This window comes from Suricata suricatta, chromosome 6 (assembly GCF_006229205.1).
Source record: "Suricata suricatta isolate VVHF042 chromosome 6, meerkat_22Aug2017_6uvM2_HiC, whole genome shotgun sequence".
Lineage (NCBI taxonomy): Eukaryota > Metazoa > Chordata > Mammalia > Carnivora > Herpestidae > Suricata > Suricata suricatta.
Window position 1 is genome coordinate 35,447,306 of NC_043705.1, and position 14,269 is coordinate 35,461,574.

Consider the following 14,269-nt stretch of genomic DNA (forward strand, 5'->3'; position numbering starts at 1 on the left):
TACTTTACAGATGAGGACACTGAGGTACAGAGAGATTAGAAACCTTGCCCATTGCGACACAATTAGCAAATGCAGGAGGCAGTCTGGGCTTCAGAACCCAGACTCTTCAGCTCTATTCCATGCTGCCGCCCTAACAGAAGCAGGAGTGTGCCATGCACTGGCAGACAGCTGGTGTGGCAGCTTCCCAGGAGCACGGTAACCAAGGGCCCCAAAACGGGTAGCTTAGAACGACTGAAACTCCCTGTCACAGGGTTGTGAAGGCCCAAAATCAAGATGTGGTCAGGGAGCTGTAGGGGAGGGTCCTCCTCTGCCTCTTCTCACTGCCTGTCGCCCCCAGGATCCCTTGTCCTGTGGCTGCATCTCTCCAATCTCTTCCTCTGCCTTCAGCTCTGCGAAGGCTTCCCTCTGTGCATCTATGTGGGCTGGTCTCCTCCTCTTCTTGTGAGAACAGCAGTGATACTGGAGGAGGGCCCATCCAAATGACTTCATCTTAATTACCTCTGCAAGACCCTATTTCCAAATAAGGTCTCATTCACAGATATCAGGAGTTAGGACTTCTACAGATCTTTTTTGTTTTAATCCAAGTTAATTAACATATAGTTATATTAACAATTTCAGGAGTAGAATTTAGTGATTCATCACTTACATATGATACCCAGTGCTCATCACAAGTGCCCTCCTCAATGCCCATCACCCATTTAGCCCATCTCATCACCCACCTCCCCTCCAGCAACCCTCAGTTCGTTCTCTGTATTTAAGAGTCTTTAATGGTTTTTAGAGACCCCTCCCTCTGTTTTTATCTTATTTTTTCCTTCTTTTTTCTATCATTGTCTATTGAGTTTCTCAAATACCTCATATTAGTGAAATCAAATATATCTTTCTGAGGGGAAATGGGGCAGACACAATTCCATTGCGCACCTAAAGCTTCAACCCTGAGGCCAAAGATTTGCCAGTGGCGGGGAGGTTTTATGAGCAGCAACAACTTGAGACAGTCTCCTTTGCACTGTGGGGACTGAAGGAGTCAGGACAAGGGGAAGGACAATGCTTCTCTGCTTTAGTGATACTTAGTGTCCAGTCCAGGTGCTAACTACGATTAACCACCTCCTGCCCCACCACTGGCGCTCTGGGGAAAGGGGGAGCATAAGAAAGCCTCCCATGAAAGGACAGTAGAAGGAAATTGGAGGGAAATGCCACCTTCTCAAACTCCAGGCGGGTGTGGAAGGCACAGACTCATCTCCAGAATCTGCCCTATGTGGCGAGGCTGGGAGAGCGAATTCAGACAAACAGCAGAGAGACTTCACCGGAGGCGTGTGTAAAGAAAGAACAACAGAAAAGATAGGAGGGGAGAAATCCTTTATTTTCGTATTATTTCAGTGAAAACGTAAGAACAGTCTCTCTCCTAAGAAGGGTTTGAGAGGAGGGTAGGGGCTTTCTTGCCTGGTCAGATAAAGCTGTCCTTGGTTGAAGGAACTGCATAGATTTCGTAGAGTTGGGAGGCCCTCATCTTGAGTTCCCGGGCCACCTGACAGATGGAGCAGGGCCAACAGCAGTGCACCACCAGCCAGTCCTCACACAGGGTGCCCTAGGGTGAGACCCAGGTCTCTGTTCTGGCCCAATCACACAGGCTCACGGCCACTACCCAGGGGCCTCTACGATATTTCCTGACAGCCTATCCCATCCATGGCTTCCAAGATCCACCAAGTCAATGCCCTACATCCATGCCCACGGACACTGGTCCACTAGGATACCCAACTGCCAAGCTCCTCAACCACTTATCAATCCTTGAACCTCAGAGACTGATCCTTAGTTAGGGCTTCTGATACAGACATCGTACTTGAAGCCACTGATTTCTCTGTCAATGTCTTTTTTTTTCTATTAGACTTAATGTTTATAATTATCTACTTCTTTGAGGTGGGTACTAAGTGCATATGGTTCAAAATTCTCACAGTAAGGAAGCATTGGAAAGAAAAAGAGCATCCTCCTCCACAGCTGTCCCCAGCCACCCAATGAACTTATCTGGAGGCAACCGTTGTTGGCAGTTTTTTATATACATTTCCAGATAAATTCTGTGTCTACACAAGTATATATAGAGTCCTTTTATGTAAATACTTGCGTACTTCTGTGCCTTGTACTTTTTTTTTCACTTAAAAATATATTTTAGATATCATTCCACATGAATGTATAAGATGTCTTTTTTTATCTGTAACTGTCCACATCTTGATAGGTCTGACCTGCCTGTGCTCAATCTCTCACTGTGCCTCAATTTCAGCTGCCCTGGAGATTGTTTGGCTCTTTGAAGCAGCCCCCAGGAACCCCCTAAGTGAATTCTGCATATGCCACATAGTCTTCATTTTAAGTCAGACCATCCCAAGTATATCCTCCAAATTTGGGTGCAATTCTACCTGTCATCTTCTCTTGATGCAGTAAGAGAGAGAAACAGAAGTAGCCCATTGACCTGTAATCAGCATTATAATAGGTACCCCCTTGGAAACACCCTTCATAATGTGGCATTTTTGGTAACATATATCCTCATAATGAATGAACTCAGAAGTTTCTTCCATTTCCTTTCCCAAAGTCTTCCACTAAGTGTGGTGTTTTTAAGCATCCTCATTCAGACTTTTCTTTTCTTTTTTTTCTCTTTTTGGAACTCACAGGTGTGAAAGACATCCAGATTCTTATATAGATCCAAGTTCACATGCACTTTCAAACACACTTACCTGTATTTTATGTCTCTCTCTGGTGCCAATTCTCAGTGCAAAGGTGGATCCAGGTAACAATGGCCAACACAGGCACTCTCCATGATGCCTGGCGATGTCACACTCAAGGCACATTGGACAACACAGACCACAGAAACCTGTCAATAAGCACATAAAAGAAAACCAAGGTTCTCAGAAGTGCTCAGAGCAACTCCACATCTCAAAGAGCATTTACAACCCTGTGCCCTCAAATTAATGCTGCACTGCCTCCCTGCAATTGGGGACTGAGAATGAATAACCAATTGTCAAAATTCAATGTACGAAAATTGCCATAACTGAGCCACATCAAAATTGTCTGCTTTTGTTAAACACTGGCAAAACTGAACCTGATACAATTCTCTTAGCGTTCGCGATGGTAATTGTTTTTTCCTGTCAAGAGAAAAGCATTAAATAATTTTTTACAGTTGAATCATAGCTGCTACTTCTATTATGTTCATCTATTTTCAATATTTAAAATAGACCCAGTATAGGATACTTTTGAATAACAGGCATCTTTTTCTATCAATGTGATTGAAAGATCTTTTATGCGGCACTGTGTCTGTCTGCTATTCTCATCAGGACTGTATTCTATTTCTCAGGCCAGAGGTTACTCTAATTTTTGCTAGTTTCATGGAGCCACCGACATCTGCCAGTATTAATCTGTAAACTATTAGAGGCTTGGTTCCTTTAGCATCAACTGGAAAATGTCTATCATTTATTCATCCACTGATCTTTAACTCCTGATACTGTTTCCTACATATTCTGCATGAAACATCTAATGCAGAGTTTCTGTTTTAAATATCTTTTGGGTCACAGACCCTTTTGAGAATATGGTGGTAACTGGGAAGTCACTCCTCAAGGGAAAAGAAAGATACCTGGACATGGAAAATCATGTGTTCAGTTTTGCGGGGTCCAAGGATCTGCTGAAAGCTATCAGCAAACTGCAGGTTAAGAATCCCTGATATACAGTTAAGATGTTATGTCATCCAGCATCACACAAGAGGATGACCTTGAAGAACACAAATAACTAGAACTATGAAACAGCAAAAAATAGTAGTAATAATAGTAAACAATTAAATACCAAAAAGCTAGCCATAACCTTTAAAGCATATATTCAATAAATGTTATTCAGACATAATTTATATGTAAGAAAATGTACAGAGGCACCTGGGTGGCTCAGTCAGTTATGTATCTGACTCTTGGTTTTGCTCAGATCATGATCTCATGGCCCTGCACTGGGCTCTGTGCTGAAAGTGTGGAACCTGCTTGGGATTCTCTCCCTCTCTCTGCTCCACCCCAGCTTGCACATGTGTGCTCGTTCGCTCTCTCTCTCTCTCTCTCAAAATAAATAATTTTTAAAAAATCATTACTCCCAGCAAGATCAGAGGGCCCCACCGAGCACTGACCTCTGGTATGAACAGCTCAGAGGACAGATGGCCCAGTAAACTTACCGTGAGTTCACAGCGGTCACATTGTATGCAACCCTGAACTAGGAGACTTGGAAATCAATGGCACATAAAAAAAAATCTATCAAATCTCATTTTATGCATGGATTATGAAATGGTATAAATGCCTGCAAATAAAAAATTAATCAAAATGTATAATTATAAAGCTGGTAAGCTAAGAGAACAATAAATTGTGTTTACACAATTGCCCAAGCTGTACCATTTTAATTGGCAAAGAGAAATGCCCACTATCCTCAGTAAATATATTGTAAAGAAGTTGTTTTGTCCATTGGAACACCTATATCTTATCTTTATGACCATTATGTCTTTTTAAAAAATACATGCTGTTATTTTTATTTTTAATCCTTTCCATCACACAATTATCTAAATGTTCATTAGGATACAGTATTCAATGCTGAAGACAACACAACAAAACACACATTCAATTACCTCGGTACAGAAGTCATATATAATCGAAAACAATATGAAAGGGGCGCCTAGGTGGCTCAGTCGGTTAAGTGTCCAGCTTCAGCTCAGGTCATGATCTCAAGGTTAGTGGGGTCAAGTCCTGTGTTGGGTTCTGTGCTGACAGCTAGCTCAGAGCCTGGAGCCTGCTTCCGATTCTGTATCTTCCTCTCTCTCTGACCCTCCCCTGCTCGCACTGTCTCTCAAAAATAAATAAAAAGCACAAAAAAATTTTTAATTAAAAAAGAAAATATGAAAGCCAAATTCTTATTATGTAATAGCTAATATTATATTTCACCATGTGCCAAGCCTTGCTAAAAATACTTTGTATTCATTAACTTACTTAATCCTCACAATAATACTATAATATAGATTCTCTTATTATATCCATTTTAATGGATAAGCAAACTGATGGCCAGAGGACTTAAGTAATTCACCCACATGGTTTAATATTCACAAATCAATCAATAATTATATACCATATTAATAAAAAAAAAGGATAAGAACCATATAATCCTGTCAATAGATGCAGAAAAAGCATCTGACAAAATACAGCATTGATAAAAACCCTCAACAAAGTAAGGAAAGATGGAACACACCTCAACATCAAAAAGGCCATATATGAAAGACCCACAGCTAATATCCTCAATGGTGAAAAACTGGAGCCTTTCCTCCATGATCATGGTCGGGGCAAAGACAGCAACATCCGCTCTCTCCAGTACTATTTAACATTATACTGGAAGTCTTAGCCTCAGCAATCAGACAACAGAAAGAAATAAAAGGCATCCAAACTGGCAAAAAAGAAGTCAAACTTTCACTATTTGCAGATGATATGTTACTGTATATAGAACACCTGAAAAGACTTCACCAAAATATTGCTTGAACTAATTCATGAATTCAGCAAAGTCGCAGGATATAAAATTCAACATACAGAAATCATTTGCATTTCTACACACCAATAATGAAGCAGCAGAAAGATAAACCAAAAAATCGATCCCATTTACAAATGTACCAAAAACCTTAAGATATCGAGGAATAAGTCTAACCAAAGAGATGAAAAGATCTGTACTCTGAAAACTATAGAACACTTATAAAAGAAAGTGAAGAGGACACAAAGAAATGGAAAAACATTCCATGTTCATGGGTTGGAAAAACAAATACTGTTAAAATGTCGATACTATCCAAAGAAATCTACACATCCATGCAATACCACCAGCGTTTTTCATAAAGCTAGAAACAAAAAATCCTAAAATTTGTGTGGAACCACAAAAGACCCCATATACCCAGAGCAATCTTGAGAAACAAAAGCAAAACTGGATACATCATGATTCTGGACTTCAAGCTATATCACAAAACTGTAGTCAACAAGATAGAATGGTACTACTACAAAACCAAAACACAGATCAGTGGAACAGAATAGAAAACCCAGAAGTGGACTTATAGCTATATGGTCAGCTTACCTTCAACAAAGCAGGGAAGAATATCCAATGGGAAAAAGACTGTCTGTTCAACAAATTGTACTAGGAAAACTGGACAACAAATGCAGAGGAATGAAACTGGACCCCTGTCCTATACCGTGTACAAAAATAAATTTAAAATGAATTAAAGGCCTAACTGTGAGATAAGAAACTATCAAAATCCTAGAGAAGAACACAGGCAGCAACCTCTCTGACGTTGGCCAGAGCAACTTCTTACTAGGCATGTTGCCAGAAGCAAGGGAAACAAAAGTAAAGATGAACCATTGGGACTTCATCAAGATAAAAAGTTTCTGCACAGCAAAGGAAACACTCAACAAAACTAAAAAGCAGCCTATAGGATGAGAGAGGATATTTGCAAATGAAATACCTAATAAAGGGTTAGTATCCAAAGTCTGTAGAACTTATCAAACTCAACACCCACCCACCCCCACCAAACAAATAATCCAGTGAAGAAATAGGCAGAGGACATGAATAGCCACTTTTCCAAAGAAGACATCCAGACGCCTTAAAGACACATGAAGAGATGCTCAGCATCCCTCATCCTCAGGAAAATGCAAATCAAAACCATGATGAAATACCCCTCACACCTGTCAGAATGGCTAAAATTAATAACACGAGAAACAACAGGTGTTGGTGAAGATGCAGAGAAAGAGGAACCCTTGTGAATTCTTGGTGGGAATATAAACTAGTGTAGTCACTCTAGAGAAGTGTGGAGGCTCCTCATAAAGTTAAAAATAGAACTACTCTATAATCCAACAATTGCATTACTAGGTATTTACCCAAAGGATACAAGATACAGATTCAAAGGAGTACATGGATCCCAATGTTTACAGCAGCACTATCAACCATAGCCAAACCATGGAAGGAGTCCAAATGTCCATCAACTGATGAATGGATAAAGATGTGCTATATATAGATAGATATATATACACACATGCACACACATACATACACACAATGGAATTACTTAGCCATCAAAAAGAATGAAATCTGGGCCATTTGCAACAATATGGATGGAGCAAGAGTGTATTAGGCTAAACAAAATAAGAAAAAGACAAATACCATATGATTTCATTCATATGTGGAATTTAAGAAACAAAGAAGATGAACATAAGGGAGGGAAAAAAAGAGAGGGGAAACAAACCAAGAGATTCCTAATGTTAGAGGACAAACTAGGGTTGATGGAGGGAAGTGGGTGAGAGAGGGGCTAGATGGCTGATGGGCGAATCTGTTGGGATGAGCACTGGGTGTTTTAAGTGACGAATCACTGAATTCTACTCCTGAAACCAGTATTGCACTGTATGTTAACTAACTAGAATTTAAAAATTTGAAAAGAAAAAAATGTAATTCACCCAGTTCATACATTTATTAGGAATAGGCAGGGGCAGGTGGGTGCACAGCTAAGCATTCAACTCTGTATTTCTGCTCAGATCATGATCTCAGGTGGAGCCCCACAGTGGGCTCCATGACGACAGCACAGAACCTGCTCAGGATTTGCTCTCTTCCTCTATATTTCTCCCTTGCTCATGCTTGCTCGCTCTCTCTCTCTCTCTCTCTCTCTCTCTCTCTAGATGTGTGTGTGTATGTCAAAATAAATTAATAAACTTAAAAAAAAAAAAGGACAGGACAGAGGCCAGATTTGAACTCAGGTAGTCTGGCCCCAAGGTTTTAACTACTACACATAATACCATATGTTCTCATGTTTTGTGTATTTAGTATGCCATAATGGTTATTGCTCCAAGACAGTATCCTTACTACCACTTACTTTGTATTTATTCCTGTGGGACACTCTTACATCATACAACTTTAGGAAAGTTCCTTTTTGTCACATGATACTGCTCCAGAGTGACAGAGTGAGTGAGACAAACACCCTTGGCTCACACCTCGAGAGGAAGGAGCAAGAGTGGGAAGACGGAACCCTGTCCCACAGTCTGTAGGAGAAAATTTTGCAACATACATCACAGGCCAAGGGTAAGTATCCAGAACATGCAAAGAACTCCTATAGATCAATAGATACAGGATGAGAGAAAAGAAAAGAAAAGAGAAGAGAAGAGAAGAGAAGAGAAGAGAAGAGAAGAGAAGAGAAGAAAAGGAAAGAGAAAAGAAAAGAAAAGAAAAGAAAAGAAAAGAAAAGAAAAGAAAAGAAAAGAAAAAAAGAGAAGAGAAAAGAAGGAAGGAAGGAAGGAAGGAAGGAAGGAAGGAAGGAAGGAAGGAAGGAAGGAAGGAAGGAAGGAAGGAAGGAAAAGAGAAAGAAAGGAAGGAAGGAAAAGAGAAAGGAAGGAAGGAAGGAAGGAAGGAAGGAAGGAAGGAAGGAAGGAAGGAAGAAAAAGAAAAAAATGGGTGCAGGATATGAGGGAAACACAAACAGCCAATAACAGACATGAAAACTACTCATTGTTGGTAGTCATCAATGAAATGCATACTAAGACAATTGGAAACCCATAAGCATGCCAAAATTTTCCTAAATTTTTTAACTTTTAAATTGCTGGGAACCATAGAGAAACAGGTACCCACTGGAAGGGGCGCTGGCACAGCCACTTCAGAAGGCAATGATCTTGTCATGCCACTTAGGAGGATGCACCCTGGAGTAACATTTACACAGGCACATCTAGAGGGAACACAGGAATGTCCACTGCAGCCTTATTTGTAGCTTGAAATTTAAATCTTAAATGTACACTAATAGATGAGAGTGTAAATAAGCCAGGATGGTGTAAATCCTACTCTGGAATAATTAGAGTGCAGTGGAAGATTAGGTACCAACAAAGTTAAATCTCTAAGACATATTTTGAGTTAAAAAAAGTAAAAACTGGGGAGCCCAGGTGGTTCAGTGAGTTGAGCTGACTTTGGCTCTGGTCATGATTCTGCAGTTCGTGGGTTCGAGTCCCATGTCGGGCTCTGTGCTGACAGCTCAGAGCCTGAGCCTGCCTTGGATTCTGTGTCTCCCTCTTTCTCTGACCCTCCCCTGTTCCTGCTCTGTCTCTCTCTGTCTCAAAAATTAAATAAAATATTTTAAAAATCAAAGTGCATTATGATATATACAATGCAATACTATTTATGCTTTGTTTAAAGAGTTATAAAACAATAGTATAAACCACTAATGGATACACATACAAACATAGAAAAATATCTGGAAGGAAACCCTCCAAATGGATTTAACAAAAAAGAGGACACATGTTTTCCTGTTCTGTAATGTTCCATTTTGTTACAAGATGAACACAATCAACATGTTGTGTATAAACATATATGCAAATATATATTATTTTATATATATTTTTTAAAGGAGCTCAGGCTCAAAAGGGGATTTGAACCCTAAATTTGGCCTCTTCCTCTTACATTACACCCAAAGACCTGGTGGTTATGTAAGCACCGACAGCCTAAATGTTCCTGGCTTGTCCTCTGAGATGAGCTCCACCCTCATGCATGAAATGTGGTTCATTATTCATCCTTCTAACTCACAGGGGAGGCAAGATAAAAAGAAAAAGCCTACACAAAACCAGAACGCAGAGCCTCAAAGAGCAAAAAGTAGGGAAGGTGGGAGGAAGCTGCAGCGAGACATAGTTCAGATCAATTATTACAAAAAGTCAGAACCATCTAACAGTAAGAGATGCTCAGAAAAGAAATGGGGCTCACTCATACCCTGTGGGCGGGAGTGGAAATTAGTACAACTTCCAAATGCAGATCCAGTTGGCAGCATCTATCAAAATTTTAAATGGGACATACTGTTTGACCAGCAGGCTTATTTCTTAGCAATTATCCAACAGGTAAACTCACACTGGTGCAAAAATGACATCTGTACGAAGACATTCATGGAGCATTGATGTGAATAGCAAGAAGCCACATGAAGGTGCACCAATAGGGATTTCTGGGTAAATAAATCATGGTACATTCATACAAGGGAATCTATGCAGCAATTTAAAATATTAGCTCCAAAAGTGCCGATATGGTCTGATCCCCAGGATATACTGTTAAATTAAAACAAAGGTGCAGAACAGCATGTGTTTACAATTCTACTATTTGTGGAAATTAGATACATACATGTTGAGCAAAACTTCTGGAAAGACAGATACCAAAATATTAGCAATGATTATCTCTGGCAGCTGCAATTACAGGATCCTGTTTTTTCATGTATAAGCCTTGTGTGTTTTTATGATAGCTTTATAATAAAAAGATTAATCTATTTTCATTTAAAATTAATTTATACCTTTACAAGTATATAGACTCTACCTGGACTCAGGTAAGAGCAGGTGCCTCTAGGGGAAACTGGGTGGACAGATGGCAAATATACCAAAGGCGTGGGTACTTTTGAATTTTGCATCATGTGCAGGCAAACCTATTCAAAATCTTCTTTTTTTTCTTTCTTTCTTTCTTTTTTTCTTTCAAAGCACTGAGTTGGCTCAAAGGAGAGAAGCCCTTCTTCCTTCCTGGAAATGTTCAGGAAGCCAAGGCTGTCAGGTTCTCCTTGCCAGGCATCGTGCAGAAGAGATTTAACCAAGCAGGTGAGAAGCCAGAGCAGCTGACTCCAATGGCCCTTCCAACTCAGAGGATTTATGATTCTTTCAATGAAGGGCAAGAATCGAGTGAGAATACAGGTTAAGATTCATTCATCGATGGGATGTCCAGGAAATAGTTCTAAGTGCCTCCTGTGGGCCAGGTGCTCTGCTGAGCCCCAGAGTGGTAAGCAAGACAACAGTGGTCCCTGCCTTCAGGGAGTATACAGTTTACCCAAGATACAGTTCAGGGACACAAATCCCAGGCTGAGGGCTTTTCAGAGCCTTCTTCCTCTTCTCAAAGGCCACAGAAAATCCTGGCTCTCTTCATTCTCCCCATCTTAGCCATCTGATAATTACCAGTCACACCAAGCTCTTTACCCGCTAGTGCTTATGATGCCCTTCCCAGGGAGCTTCTCTGAGTGGCTGCTTTCTTCCCATCTTTCAGGAGTCAGCTTAAGTCAGTTCCTCAAAGAGGCCATCCTTGACCCCTCTCCCTATGGTTTCCTTCCACAGCACCCTATTTATTTTCTTCATGGCACTTACCATAACTGCAATGCTTTTGTTTATTGACTTATATGCTTATTGTCTATCTACATCTCTTATTCACTATTAACGTCTGTAACACCCACCATCTGGCTGTACACAGTTAGGAACTCAGTCAATATGGTTGAATGACAAACCAATGTTGATTCCACCCTCCGTGTAAACCTTCTCTGGGGCAGCATCACAAACATTCCCAAAGCTGGGACACCTTGCCTTTTACTCACGATGCCACTTAGCAGCCACATATTTCCCCTCAGCTTTATCTTCACAGCTGAGCTTTCAGAAACCCCAACTCCAAGGAGGCAGAAGCACCCATTTGGCAACCACAGTGCACTGTGAATTCAGATAAAAGCGCCAAGGTGGGAAGAGGGAGGCAATTTAAAAAAAAAAAAATGTAACTTCAATAAAATGAAGAAGGAAAATGTCACAAAGAAATTGAAATTGTTGCTGTTCATAATGTACCCTTTGTTTAACGGGTGACAAATTGTAGCAATAATTCTCAATGTTCAGTGGAAAACTCTCCCAGGACGGGAATCTGGCAGGGACAAAGTCATGGAAAGCAGCTCTCCTTTTTGTTCCCAAGTTTGTCACAGTGATTTTCACAGTGGTTTGCTCGAAGTGGAATTTTGTGAATCAAGGAGCCCTTTATAACAATGAAGGAAAGAAACCCAGGATCCACAGCACACTTACTCCACCGGTGTCCTGGGAGTTACAGTGCAGAAAACGGGGGCTGAAAGTGATATTATCCTTAAGTTTTCTTCTGAGATAGTCAGCTTAGAGACACACTGAGCAGTCATAAAATGGAGGCCCATCCGGGGAATAACAACTGAAACACAGAACATTCAAGAGCACCTTGGACAGTATATCCTGGGCCTCTTCTCCATGGATCATGCCAAGTGTAAAGAATATTCTATTTCTCCACATTTTCTCCCTTCTCCCTTACTCCCAGAATGGGCTCTCAAATGGACAGACAAAAGCTCCTCAGGAACATTAATGGGGGTGGGGAACAGAGGTAAGCAGTGAAGCAACATTTAAAGCAAAGGACATGGTGAAGATGGTCATTTTTTAGCTAACTTTTTAGGCGCTCTTGGGATTGAGTAGAACCATTGTGCACCAGCCAGTTGAAGTCTCCTGACTCTACTCTTTGCTCCCAACATGGCAGAGGACAGTAACAACTTACAGTAACGACAGTATTAATACCTACGATTCACTAAGTGCATTGTGTATTTGTTGGGCATTTCCTGATAACAGCACCCCGGTAGTAATTTTGGTAAGTTATCCCTTCATTACCGTGGGCAAAACCGATCGGACTGCCCTTCCGAATGACCTAAGCCCGGCAAATCCAACTCCATCTGCTCCATCAATTCTCAGAGAGAACATTTTTATCCCTTTTATTCTCAAAGGGATAAACATGTTTGGGGTTAACCAGACTGTTGGCTAGCTCCTGGTAATGCAGCTTGTCTGTTCTGAGCTTAGCTTTTAGTCGATTTTTTGATTTTGTGAGCTACCCCAAAGCCTTCTAATGAAGTCCAGTGTTTGAATATTAGTTTCCTAGGACTGCCATCACAAAATACCACAAATGGGGCATCTTTAAGAGGTAAAAATTATTGTCTCACAAACTGATGGTTACCAGAGGGGAGGTAGGTGGGGGGGATGAGTAAACAAGGTGACAGGATTAAGAAATGCAATTGTGATGAGCACTGGGTGATGTATGGAATTGTTAGATCACTGTATGGTACACAGGAAACTAATATTACACTGTATGTTAGCTAACTGGAATTTAAATTTAAAAAAAATTTTTTTAATCATTCTTGGGGTGTCTGGGTGGCTCAGTAGGTTGGGCGTCTGACTTTGGCTCAGGTCATGATCTCGCTGTCTGTGGGTTCGAGCCTCACGTCAGTCTCTGTGCTGACAGCTCAGAGCCTGGAGCCTGCTTCAGATTCTGTGTCTCCATCTCTCTCTGCCCCTCCCCCACTCACACTCTGCCTCTCTCTCCTTCAAAAATAAATAAACATTAATAAAATTTTTTTGAAAAAATTATTCTCTCACTGAAGAATTCTTGAGGCTGAAAGTATGAAATCAAGATGTTAGCAGAATTAACTCTCTCCAGAAGTTCAGAGGAAGAGTCTGTTTCATGACTCTCTCCAAGCTTTCAGTGATGCTAGCAATCGTTGGCATTTGTTGGCTTGTGGATGCATTATTCCGATCTCTGCCTCCATATTCCCCTCGCTTTCTCTTCTGACTGTTTGTGTCCAAATTTCCTGCTTCCTATGAGAATATCAGTCATTGGATTAGGATCCACCCTAATCAACCATCCTCTTTTTAAATAGACTACATTGCAGAGACCCTATTTCCAAATAAGGTCACATTCAGAAGTTATAGGTAGACATGAATTTTGAGAGGACTATTCAACTTCGTATAGCATGCAACCCAAAAAACTCTGATTCAGTTAAGTTCTAAGCCAGTGTTAATAGGCTCCCACCATTATGTGTTAATCTTAACCCCTGAGGTGAGCACTTTTACTATCCTCACTTTAGAGGTGGCAATGTGAAGATCTAGAGAATTTGTCCAAGGTCAAATAGCCAGTAAGAGACAGAGTTAAGATCTGTATCTGGCAAGGTCTATCTGATAGAAACATGTTCTCCTCACCAATACAGTATATTTGTGGCTTTGTTCTATTTGAAAATGCACTGGTGGTCCCCCACCCACAACCTACAATCTAGGAAAGAAAAATGGTCCACTTTCCAACTCAATGCTATGTCTCCACATATCCACATGGCTATTCTACCTTCTCTGTGCCTCAGACTGGGGGACAGCCAAAGTCTGAGTATCTAGAAGAGAACAAGGAATAATGCTGAGAGAATCAGAGAATGGCTGCCATCATTATCTGGTCAGAAGTCCACAAGGTAGGAGTGGCATGAAGAAGCCTGCTGAGCTCTGGGTCAGAAAGGCAAAGGGAGAGGGATGGAGGGCAAGGTTTTATACAGGGAAGTCTCTCCTCTGTGGGGCCAAGGCAGAGAGTAAAGGGCTCAAGGCTGGATGACCAGAGCACCAAATCATGGTGGGAGAACTTTAGCCTCAGCAAGACTCTTGGCTGAATAGGGACATGGACC

The 14,269-nt window shown here is 40.9% G+C and overlaps 1 protein-coding gene across 2 annotated transcripts in view; it reads right to left on the reverse strand.

Annotated features, from left to right (window-relative positions):
- Window positions 1-1,336: 1,336 nt before the first annotated feature.
- Window positions 1,337-14,269, reverse strand: part of PLAC8L1 (PLAC8 like 1) — a 20,730-nt gene continuing 7,797 nt past the window's right edge. For both annotated transcript variants that reach the window (XM_029941429.1, XM_029941430.1), the window contains 2 exons: window positions 2,718-2,854; window positions 1,337-1,582 (listed from right to left, as the gene is read on the reverse strand). In XM_029941429.1, the coding sequence (XP_029797289.1) occupies window positions 1,442-1,582; window positions 2,718-2,854 (278 nt within the window). In that variant the 3' untranslated portion in view covers window positions 1,337-1,441. The remainder of the gene's footprint in view (window positions 1,583-2,717; window positions 2,855-14,269) is intronic.